The 13,287-nt window shown below is 35.6% G+C and overlaps 1 protein-coding gene across 1 annotated transcript in view; it reads right to left on the bottom strand.

The window, feature by feature from the left end:
- Positions 1-988: 988 nt before the first annotated feature.
- The window catches only part of LOC134260112 (inositol 1,4,5-trisphosphate receptor type 1-like), a 52,747-nt gene continuing 40,448 nt past the window's right edge, over positions 989-13,287 (bottom strand). The window contains 13 exon segments of the mRNA XM_062742694.1: positions 989-3,156; positions 3,683-3,844; positions 4,045-4,205; positions 4,449-4,614; positions 6,429-6,559; positions 6,727-6,813; positions 7,130-7,322; positions 8,890-9,054; positions 9,534-9,709; positions 9,992-10,114; positions 11,234-11,426; positions 12,006-12,110; positions 13,019-13,138. Of these exon segments, the coding sequence (XP_062598678.1) occupies positions 3,091-3,156; positions 3,683-3,844; positions 4,045-4,205; positions 4,449-4,614; positions 6,429-6,559; positions 6,727-6,813; positions 7,130-7,322; positions 8,890-9,054; positions 9,534-9,709; positions 9,992-10,114; positions 11,234-11,426; positions 12,006-12,110; positions 13,019-13,138 (1,848 nt within the window). The 3' untranslated portion in view covers positions 989-3,090.

Here is a 13,287-nt window from a genome sequence, read left to right as displayed (position 1 = left end):
GCAGAAAAATACAACAGTCTCGAAAGCCTTATTCAGGCACATAAGACCCGTTAAGCAAGTTTACGTTTCTCACCTTCACTGGAAACAACTGACTGGTGTCGACTTCAGTTTGGAACTAATTAAGAGCTCTGATATCGCTGCTTATATACCCTAAACTATCACGTGATCTTCGAAGATCGAAAGGGTAAACTAAACAGGAAGTATTTATTACACACAAAGCTTCCGGAGGACAGAATGGGATTTATCATTTCGATTCCTAGTTTTGTTTCAATAGGTAATTTTATAGCTAGAATATTTTTGGGTGCATTTGGAGGGAACTGGTGGCCTTGTTTATTTTATTGAAATATGACACTTTAGTGTATACTGTATATAGGATATGGACTAGAAATACGAAACTAAGCTCAAAACTCGCTCTACCGGTATTTCACCAGAAAGATTCAAATTTCTCAAGGGACAACATCATACTATTATTACATGTAGAGGGAATTAAAAATTTTTCAATGCACATTTTTAAAGCAGCTCAATATTAAGTAAACCGTCAGTCAAACGTTTTGATTGCAAAAAAAAACTATCCTCTGCCACCTCAGTAAGATACGTACTGACCCCCCATCTTCTTTGCAATTTTGAGTCATTTCAAAAGAATACTCTTGTTCACAAGGAGAGTTTAATTCGAATTAAACGTAAGTTACTGAGAATTAGCTTCGCTCAGCGTTCACAAGGAGAATTTAATGCTAATTAGTTTAAGTTTCAATGTACTGCGTACTTCTCCAAATTCATTGATATATATATAACTAGTTTGACAAGGACTTACTTGAATGCTTCAATAAACCTTTTTCCTTATGTCATTTCATCATCATATTTATCCAGCTTCGAAGTCAAGATATTCTGACTGAATGTCCCTAGTCTGCAATCACAGATATCTTTCTTATGATGCAAATATTTTCTAGCTATTGAGTCAACTACATATTTATCACGAAAAACAATACAATAAATGTGTAAATGCATTTAATGGTGTTTTCTGACAAAAAGAATATCATGACATTAGAGATACTTCAACCAGATCTAACAATACACTCACATTTACAAGGGGGCGGGGGCAGGATATATGAAAACAAAGACACATAAAACTATGTAAGTAACAGTACTGGCTGTACAGTATTGTTCAGTTATCATATTTATGCCAATCAATTATAGAAGCCAAATAACAAATGTCTATTTCTGTGTGACAACTTTTTGGGAGAAATACCCTTTTTTTATAAAAAAAAAAATCTTTTTGAGGTCTTTCAAATGATCTCTGATCACATATTAGAAATATTATCCTCATTTAAATTGGTTACAGTAGTTATTCAATTCAAAACACTTTCTTTACATGAAATGCCATTTCTTTGTTAACTACACGTTACAGTATAATGCACACCTTTATCAGAACACACACTTTAATGCATCAAGTTCTAACTTCCACCATTTTGAAGAAATATGTGGACATTTATTGAAGAACATAACTATTCACTCTTAAATTTGTATTAGGTTAATCAAAAAAAAATTCTTCATCATAAAATAACAACAGAATTTTCTTTTAAATCTGTACATGTTGTAGAATTACACTTTTTGGTGAAAAAAAAAATCCTTAGTCACATGACAATATATAAATGTATACAGACCTCATTATATACTTACTAGTCAATGTAAATACTTATATATAAATGAAATATATAAACTAATATTCTTATAATCTCTATCACAGTCTTCTAACAATTTGTTTGTTATGCACTTTATTTGCATGACACATTGTGTTATATAAACTTAATATCTGAGGCCTGTTCAGCAGAGCGAACGTTCGCGAGCACTCGCCAAAACTACTATTGGAGGAATAAGGAATTTTGGCGAGCGCTTGCGAAAGTTCGCTCTGCTGAACAGGCCTCAGTTGTTAACAACGTAGGCCCTTTTAAATGTAGGCACACAAATTTCATCACAATTTACAATGAAGGACATGTATGTAAATGCCTTCTGTAACATTGGATAGTTTGTATAAATCCAGGGCAGCATACGTGTTAGCTTAATAAATGTTAATTCTAAATGAATGTTAAAATAACTTGTGTGAGTGCAACATAAATGTATACTTTTTTTTAATAATGTTAAGTGATTTTTATTCTTATACAAATCTTATAACTGAAATCTTGTCATCTACACTCAATGTGTTAGGGGCATTGGATTCGCCCATTTAAGGAAAATACACTTCAAGCAAACTTTTTGCAGAACATTAGGTTTTAACAATCATACAAATATCATAATTAATGAATTTACATCCGACATCAATAATTCTTATATTGTACATATAGCGTAGTATCTAAGAGACGATTTAGGGAAATTGTCAGGAATATAGATTAAAGCAATGCTATGTTTGTAACCTTTAATTTAAATTGTGAATAACACACATGAATTGTAAATGATTTTGACTGCCTACAAAATAAATTGTACAACATGCATCTATGTCAAGAATTTATGAATGGAATGGACAAAGGGAAATTTTCATGAATGTTTAGAACATCTTAAGGACTTTAAACTGTAAAGATCAAAGAGAAATTGCAAATATATGCTATACTTCAAAGCTGATGGTTTTCTTACAAACACAAAAGGTCTGCTTGCTGCAGTCAAAAAGCTGCCATTTCTCTGTTTCATTGCACTTTAAAAGCATTTTTGGCAAATATTTAATTTCAGTTTTTAGACAAATCAAAGAATCCATTAGGACAGTCATCATGGTCAAACTTACATTGTAAATAATAAAAAATTCATCACAATATACAATCACCACTTCTTCCTCTGAAAAAATTAACAATGTAGGAAAAAAAGTGAGTCTCAGTTTAATTAAATATTACAAACATTCAACAATTTACAATCACAATGTTCACTGAATTCACAAATGAAATGGTTACATTCTAACAATGACAAGGAAAGGGTCTATGAAGTTGGTGGTTTCTGAATTCAGATCTCTTGATATGCTTAAGTGTTGCCTCTTTAAGCACCATGTGGCAAGTTCTACATTCGATGTGGCAGTTGAGAAATCGATTCAAAAGCACCAAGTGTCAAGTTCTACATGTTCAGTGTAGCCGATGTCAGAAATTTTGTTCTCTTCTTCTGTTTAATTTGTTCTGTCATCTACAATATGGTTTATTATGTTTATCAATGTACAAATACAAAAAGGAAGCAAATATTTAGCTCATCTGATTCAAATGGCTCAGTTAAGTTTTTCAAACAGAAAATTGCTGACTTCTGTCATCCGCCTTGTGTCATCTTTAACTTTTACTATTTTTAGCTTCTTCTTCAGAACCATTCAGCCAATTTCAGACACAATTTTATACAGAGCATCCTTGAGTGATGGGATTGAAATTTCTCCAGTTTAAGTAGAAAAGTGAAAATTTAATGGTAGCTTTACAAATCTTTTCAATAACTAATGGACCAAAAAAATTAAAACTAATGCGGAATCTTCATTACCGGTACACGGTTTCATTACCCGAGTGTAGATTGTGGTCACAATAGGTCAAAGTCCGCCGTTCCAACAAGTTCTTTACCAGTCTGTTTGACGTATATTATGACGTGAAATATTAACCCCTAACTTTTTCCTTTAGGTTCGCCAGGTGTTTAGACAGGTTTTTGACCAGTCTGTATTATATTGACCACTAACCTGTTCCTTTAGATCAGTCAGCTGTTTAGACAGATTCTTGACCAGTCGGTTTGTGGCGTCCAGCTGAGCCTGTAGATTTCGGTAATCACTCTGTTCCCCCTCACTGTCTTCAGCTGTTAAAGACATCGCTCTCATTCGGGGGAACCAGTCCAAGTTTTTCTCCTACAAAAGAAATCAAACAAGCTTGAGCTTTATATCTTGTCAGTGAAATTTTTTATTAATTAAAATAATGAATCAAAGACAAAGTCGTTCAAGCTTACATCAACTTGTTCTGTAATCAGTGAGTTTAAAGATATACCATAAAAGCCTGTGATCCAGAGACAATTTGAGTTAATTTATCTGATTCACAATGAGTAGGATACCTTGACCATCTGGTACACATAGCTCTCTGGTCCAGTGAATTCTGTGTGATCCTTGACCTTGACAAGGACAATGAAGTTAAGGTAATGCCACATGTTGTGTTCCTTTGACTTGTGTTCATCAAAAGAAACAGATTTGTTGTCAAAATTGCTTCGATTTAGTCCTGAAAAAAATATCAGTAGATCTCATTTCTTGTTGCCATATTTAGTATATTTTCTATAAACTACTGTCTAGTAAATGCACTAAATGACTTACAAAACAATTTTATCATTAAATGAAAGTTAATCTTTGTCAAATCTTGTTTAGAAAATATGTTTGAAATGAAATCACAATATATGCTAAAATTAAACTAAAATCCTAGCTACCCCAGTTGTGTATATTAACTAACATAAAACTGAAAACCTACCACAAACAAAACATGTATTTTTGAGAATTTCATCTTTTTGCTGCTTTTCACTCCTGAGATCAGCAAACGTGTCGATGATGACACCAAAAATGAGGTTAAGGACGATGATAATAACAATGAAGAAGAATAGAAGATCATACACGACCCGGGCCACAAACAGGTTCTCCTACAATACAATGTATCATATTAAACACTTTTAACGGCCACAAACAGATTCTCCTACAATACAATGTATCATATTAAACAGTAGATCATACACGACCCGGGCAACAAACAGGTTCTCCTACAATACAATGTATCATATTAAACAGTAGATCATACACGACCCGGGCAACAAACAGGTTCTCCTACAATACAATGTATCATATTAAACAGTAGATCACACACAGCCCGGGCCACAAACAGATTCTCCTACAATACAATGTATCATATTAAACAGTAGATCATACACGACCCGGGCAACAAACAGATTCTCCTACAATACAATGTATCATATTAAACAGTAGATCATACACGACCCGGGCCACAAACAGATTCTCCTACAATACAATGTATCATATTAAACAGTAGATCATACACGACCCGGGCAACAAACAGATTCTCCTACAATACAATGTATCATATTAAACAGTAGATCATACACGACCCGGGCCACAAACAGATTCTCCTACAATACAATGTGTAATATTAAACAGTAGATCATACACGACCCAGGCCACAAACAGATTCTCCTACAATACAATGTATCATATTAAACAGTAGATCATACACAGCCCGGGCCACAAACAGATTCTCCTACAATACAATGCATCATATTAAACAGTAGATCATACACAGCCCAGGCCACAAACAGATTCTCCTACAATACAATGTGTAATATTAAACAGTAGATCATACACGACCCCGGCAACAAACAGATTCTCCTACAATACAATGTATCATATTAAACAGTAGATCATACACGACCCAGGCCACAAACAGATTCTCCTACAATACAATGTATCATATTAAACAGTAGATCATACACGACCCGGGCAACAAACAGATTCTCCTACAATACAATGTGTAATATTAAACAGTAGATCATACACGACCCAAGCAACAAACAGATTCTCCTACAATAGAATGTATCATATTAAACAGTAGATCATACACAGCCCGGGCCACAAACAGATTCTCCTACAATACAATGTGTAATATTAAACAGTAGATCATACATGACCCCGGCAACAAACAGATTCTCCTACAATACAATGTATCATATTAAACAGTAGATCATACACGACCCAGGCCACAAACAGATTCTCCTACAATACAATGTGTAATATTAAACAGTAGATCATACACGACCCGGGCCACAAACAGATTCTTCTACAATACAATGTATCATATTAAACAGTAGATCATACACGACCCGGGCAACAAACAGGTTCTCCTACAATACAATGTATCATATTAAACAGTAGATCATACACAGCCCAGGCCACAAACAGATTCTCCTACAATACAATGTGTAATATTAAACAGTAGATCATACACGACCCGGGCTACAAACAGATTCTCCTACAATATAGTCAGATGTTATTTCTTACTAATCTTGTCAGTAAATTTTATTGTTTGTTTGGTTGTTTAAAGTCCCTCTCCAGCATTTTTCACTAATATAGAGAGACCATCACTTTGGAGTGGAGAGATGCAAATTTTGTCCAGACCTATACTCGGCACCCACGGTCATTTAGCAATGAGGTATCTTTTTTGCGCCAGCACTTACTGCAACATGGGACCTCAGTTTATACAGTCTCATCCAAAGAACTGGTCTCCTTGTCCCATAGTGGGATTCAAACCCAGGATGTAAGAATCAACTCCTTACTCCCTGTCTCTAGAGCAGACGCTCTTACCACTGCGCCACTCAGGTGACATTACATTTTATAATATTATCAGTACTTAACACCCAGTGAAAACAAAATGACAATGCAGCCTTACCCTGATGTCCGGTTTTCTGAGCAGGTCACCGATCCCCCCGCCGTTCCTGAGGCCGTGGTTGAGGGAGGTCAGGATACACATGATCAGGGAATCACACACTCTCTGTTTACCATCCTCTGTGGTGTCAGCTGCTGAGGAAATTTGGAACGATACAGAAATCTTTACATATATACTCAGACAGTTCTTTGTTTCTACATACTATAATAGATTAGTCTTACTGCCTGCTGTCAATCTACATGTTTAGTTCTTTTTGGCAATAGATTTTATTTGAATATTAATGTGATATATCGACACCCACCTGTCACATCCTGTGATGCCCTGACACCCTCTGTTACAGTACTACAGTTCTGACTGTCACACGTACCATTATCTGTATCATTCACCGCTATACAGAACAATAAATAGGTAAGAGGAGTGATATAAATATCAATGATTTTTGTATATTCTTTATACACTGTAGGATAATTAGTCAGTAGATCTAAATTTTATTTACAAACAATCTAAAAATAAAGAAACACATCATTTTACGGTTTGTGTCTTTCTCTTGTTTTCATCATTTAAAGGAAGAACTTTATCACAGTGACTGTACATTTTTTTTCTCCAGTTACTGAGTTCTCAATGCACCTTTTCTGTACAATAAAACTTCAGTGTCCGATATAGAGAAAAAAAATACATTAAATTTTAAAATGAGCTTTTGAGACCTTCCCCTATCAGCTGTGGTATGGGGTCGACCTCCAACAGGAAGTCATCTTGGAAACAGATGTAGCCAATGATGGAGAAGAGATAGATGATAATGACGGCCAGGACCGCCGTCAGGATGATGGAGCGGCCGTTCTTAGTCACCGACTTAATCACGTTCCACAGCGTCTCCTCTCTGTTGATCACGTCCAGTAACTGTGACAAGAAACGAATACAAGTTACTATTACAAAAAACACATACAGTCAACATTATACAAGTAACTATAACAGTCAAAATACATATTAGTAATAAACAGTCAATACATACAACATAATAGATTTTCTTTTGATATAGATGCCTTACCAATATACTGTAGAAGAATTTCGTGGACACACAGTCTTAGGATACAGAACACTAGGTAGATGATGTGAGTGCCTTACCAATATACTGTAGAAGAACTCGTGGACACACAGTCCTAGGATACAGAACACTAGGTAGATGATGTGAGTGTCTTACCAATATACTGTAGAAGAACTCGTGGACACACAGTCTTACCAATATACTGTAGAAGAACTCGTGGACACACAGTCCTAGGATACAGAACACTAGGTAGATGATGTGAGTGTCTTACCAATATACTGTAGAAGAACTCGTGGACACACAGTCCTAGGATACAGAACACTAGGTAGATGATGTGAGTGCAGGGACCAATATACTTTTAAACCATAGGTCAGCACAGCTAACCAATTACTTGAATTTCTACACACAGCCCTGTTCATGTATTAATTGTCTTACAATATACTGTAGAAGCCGAACACAGCTGTTGGCCTAGTAGATGATGTGAGTGCCTTACCAATATACTGTAGGGGTAGAAGAGGTGCACACAGGGAGAACACTAGGTAGATGATGTTCTTACCAATATACTGTAGAAGAACTCGTGGACACACAGTCCTAGGAAAACAGAACACTAGGTAGCGATGCCAAATCCTTACCTGTATACTGTAGAAGATTATATGGACACACAGTCCAGGATACTGAACCTTAGATGATGTGATTGTCTTACCAATATACTGTAGAAAACTCGTCACACATATATAATCATACTTAGAAGTATTTGGACACACAGTCACCTTTAAATTTTACAATTTTGACATACAAAAAAATAATTATAAACGTTTGAGAATAGATTTAATAATTATTAGATACATTTTGTGTAATTGATAATTATTTTTGTTGCCAATATACTGTAGAAAACACACAGTCCTAGGATACAGAACACTAGGTAGATGATGCAAGTTTTAAATATACTGGCATGTTTGGTACACACAACCTCAATATTCAGAAAACCGGGCCATGATGTACCAATATACTGTAGAAGAACCGTGGACACACAGTCTTACCAATATACTGTAGAAGAACTCGTGGACACACAGTCCTAGGATACAGAACACTAGGTAGATGATGTGAGTGCCTTACCAATATACTGTAGAAGAACTCGTGGACACACAGTCCTAGGATACAGAACACTAGGTAGATGATGTGAGTGCCTTACCAATATACTGTAGAAGAACTCGTGGACACACAGTCCTAGGATACAGAACACTAGGTAGATGATGTGAGTGTCTTACCAATATACTGTAGAAGAACTCGTGGACACACAGTCCTAGGATACAGAACACGAGGTATATGATGTGAGTGTCTTACCAATATACTGTAGAAGAACTCGTGGACACACAGTCTTACCAATATACTGTAGAAGAACTCGTGGACACACAGTCTTACCAATATACTGTAGAAGAACTCGTGGACACACAGTCCTAGGATACAGAACACTAGGTAGATGATGTGGTACATGAATCTGAAGTCTGTCAGCACCTGTCGGGGCAGCTTAGTGAATGTCCCCTGATTTCCCATCATACTTATCAAAAATATACCTTTATTTATCACCTGTCAAAGAAAAAACATATAAATTTATTTACTTAATAAATCAAAAATAATGTTGGTGAATTAATTTACAAAAGAAACTGTCTTAAGATGCATAAATACAGTGGACCTTCAGATATCCGGACGCCAGATATCCGGATGCTTCACTATCCGGACGATTTTTCATCGGAACAGAATTTTTAAATGTTATTTGGTTTTGTTTAACAGGTGATTCAGGTATCTGGACGCTTCACATATCGGGACAAATTGACTGGGAACAAAAGCATCCGGATAAATGAGGCTCCACTGTATATATATCAAGTCTCAAATGCTCAAATCATGTTCAATTAAGAAATAAATCTTTTCTATACATTTTCCTCATCCTTATCGAATATTTCAAAAAGATTCAAGTTAACAGCTGTGATATTAATTTGAAACACAAAAGTGATAAATTGCATTTACAAAGATAAACTTATGCCAGACATCATCAGATAAATACTTACATTAATAGCTCCTAATAACCACAGTGTAGTGTCAAGTCCCACAGAGAAAATAAACCGGAAAATCGTGGAAATAAAAAATGTTCTGATGGCTGCTGGATTGACACCCACCATAGTAACCAGAGCCAGGGAACCGAACATGGCCGTCCAGATCAAACCGGAGAGCTTAGGGTCCAGTTCTAGAGAATCAGGTGAAAAGAATTAGACTTTGGTGCACCTAATTTTGTTTTGTATATGATATATGAGCATAACATTGTACTTCTTCATACTTTCATTATGGAAATGAATAATACTGATAATTTGATACAAATAATTGTAGACTTTTATTATTTTGAAATTCATCAATTGCAACTTTCATCTTTAAAGAACAATCACAACAAAAAATTTATGTACAAGTTTAATTGTCTGTTTTTTTTAATTTCTGAAACTATTAACATTATTCCTAACTCACTGGTACGTACCTTTCTTGACCTCTGTAAATGGGTAGAAGAAGGCCACTAAGAAGTTAAGGAGCACTGCAAACTGGAAGGTGATACTGCTCCAAAGGGACATGTGACTACTGAACCATGACAGGTAGGGGTTAGCTAAATATAGAAAAGACATGTGACTACTGAACCATGACAGGTAGGGGTTAGCTAAATATAGAAAAGACATGTGACTATTGAACCACAACAGTACAAAACATGTATATACATGTGAATCACAATAAATGTGTAGTTTACAGACATCTACATCACTGTACAATGTTTGTAAAAATGAAATCTAAAAAAATTAACACTAGCACAATAGTTTTATGACCTTAAATCTTAACATAAAATTGATCACTGCCACTTACAAATAAAAATCAAAGTACTGAGACAGTACTGAAAGACGGGGTCAAAATAATCTTCATGCTAGATTTCACAAATGTGATTTTTTTTACGAGTTTTAATAACAACTTTATTTTTTCATTAACATACTAAAAACAAAACTATGAATAATATACATTCACATTTTTCATTTAATTTGATTTGAAATAGAAATTTCAATAATTGTTCAGTCTGGAAACCTTTCTGAACTGCTCCGAATTTCATCAGGTACGAACTAATAATTTTTCCGGAAGTAAACAATGGATGATGCGTACACAGTCATAATAATACGCAGGATAGTACTTTGTCTACTAGTGTTATTTACAGTTAATATTTACAGTTTTAAATTATCAAAATACTTTATTAGTTGAGTTAGACAAAGGTTCATATCAATTTCTTCAGTTTGATACAAAATGTTTATGTTTTGATAAACAATTTCTGCACTCTTTCGTATGCGTAGATTTAATTCATGTGTTATCACCACGGCTTCCGTTTTCTATTTTTAGGCCTCTGAGAGTAAACTAAAAGACGGGGTCACGTGACCCCGTCTAAAAAAATCTTATGCTTAATTATTTCAGATACATATACAGTGGACCCTCATTTATCCAGACTCTTTGGTTCCCAGTCAATTTGTCCGGATATGTGAAGCATCCGGATATCTGAATCACCAGTTAAACAAGACAGAATAACATTTTAAAATTTTGTTCCTATGAAAAATCGTCCGGATACTTACAAATCAAAAAAAAAAAATCTTATGCTTAATTATTTTAAGAATTTTCATGTGATTTTGTATTTTGTATTTAGTTTCAATATGTTTAACTTGACACATTATAAGTTTATTATTAACTAGCTAACCCCTCAGTTTTTTCTGCCATCTCATCTCGGCAAACATGTCCTCCACTTTCTCGAAGAAGTCGGCGACCTTGCTGCCCTGCTCATCTCGCTCGGTGGTGTAGTAGATACGAGTCTTTGTCTCCTCCGTCAGGTACTCACAGATCTCGGGGATCGGGAACACAATCCTCTCCATAGACCGGTCCTGTCTCACGATCTGGTAAAAAAAATCATATTGTCATTTATTCTACAGTTCTAGTTCATTTTTATCATAAAAAGAACACCTTTATTTACTGTAAACCCACCATTATCCACAACCTTCATTGCCATGTGTTGATTTGAAATATTTTCCTATGAACTATACTTTTTGACTAAGGGATTATAATGTTTAAATTCACAACAAAATGCAAAGTTTGCAGTCAGAAATATTAGCATTTACAAGTAAAAACATTTGAAAAATTTTTTCGCCCAAATAATAGTTTGTTTTTAGTACTGTAAATCACTAAATTTTTGCAAGATAGTTATTGACTCTTTATTGGCGAGACAAAATGATCAAGAATTGTGGTTATTGGTCTAAAGTATATAATCTTTAGGAATGAAAATATATGTGAGAATGAAATTTTTTGCAAGCCAACTTCCTTAATTGAGCAAAAAAAAAAAATAGTTCTCAGGTATAAAAGTGATTTACAGTACTTAAAATAATTATCTGCATGAAAAAGATCTTTAAGGGATGAAATTGTAGGAACTGCAAGTTACTCAAATCTACAGCAGATTTGGCATAATTAATTTTTTGTACCTCAATCTGAGCAGTGTGTTTCTCATAAAATTCTAAAGCCTGGTCTCCCCATAAATCTCCACTGGGCTTCAACAAGTGGGCCAACCTCTCACTGTGTAGGGACAACTGCCAAGAAACAACATATATATTACAATTCTTTAACAGTCAGAGCAGTGTACTGTCACCAAGACTTAATGTAGAACTTCCAAAGCTTATCCAGTAGGTATAACAAATGTGTATAAGTTCTTCCACTAAACATTTCCTTACCTGTGTTGCCAGGATGTAGATGTTGTGTCCCAGGTCTTTCATCTTAAGGTGGTTCTTACCTGTGTAGCCAGGATGTAGATGTTGTGCCCCACGTCTTACATCTTAAGGTGGTACTTACCTGTGTAGCCAGGATGTAGATGTTGTGTCTCACATCTTAAATCTTAAGGTGGTACTTACCTGTGTAGCCAGCATGTAGATGTTGTGCCCCACGTCTTACATCTTAAGGTGGTACTTACCTGTGTAGCCAGGATGTAGATGTTGTGCCCCACGTCTTACATCTTAAGGTGGTATTTACCTGTGAAGCCAGGATGTAGATGTTGTGCCCCACGTCTTACATCTTAAGGTGGTATTTACCTGAGTAACCAGGATGTAGATGTTGTGCCCCACGTCTTACATCTTAAGGTGGTACTTACCTGTGTAGCCAGGATGTAGATGTTGTGCCCCACGTCTTACATCTTAAGGTGGTACTTACCTGTGTAGCCAGGATGTAGATGTTGTGTCTCACATCTTAAATCTTAAGGTGGTACTTACCTGTGTAGCCAGGATGTAGATGTTGTGCCCCACGTCTTACATCTTAAGGTGGTACTTACCTGTGTAGCCAGGATGTAGATGTTGTGCTCCACCTCTTACATCTTAAGGTGGTTCTTACCTGTGTAGCCAAGATGTAGATGTTGTGCCCCACGTCTTACATCTTATGGTGGTACTTACCTGTGTAGCCAGGATGTAGATGTTGTGTCCCACGTCTTACATCTTATGGTGGTTCTTACCTGTGTAGCCAGGATGTAGATGTTGTGTCCTACGTCTTTGGGCGACGCCTCTTTTCCCTCCTCTTCTTCGTCATCGTCAATGGAGGCTTCCTGGTGGAAGGCATTCTTAGCGATGTCCACCTAGATAATCAGATGTCAGGGAGTCAACACAACATTACAGTACTGACAAATGTTAATATTACAGGATTGTTAATAGGATGGGGGAAATAAAACAAACTTGTGTTAGCAGAATGAAAATATTGTCAATGATGAACATAAAATCAAATTAA

The sequence above is a fragment of the Saccostrea cucullata genome, unplaced genomic scaffold (genome assembly GCF_032062105.1).
Source record: "Saccostrea cucullata isolate Sc308-1 unplaced genomic scaffold, CSIRO_AGI_Scuc_v1 ctg442, whole genome shotgun sequence".
Lineage (NCBI taxonomy): Eukaryota > Metazoa > Mollusca > Bivalvia > Ostreida > Ostreidae > Saccostrea > Saccostrea cuccullata.
Note: the sequence above shows the minus strand (reverse complement) of the source record. Positions and strands in the feature narration are given on the sequence as shown.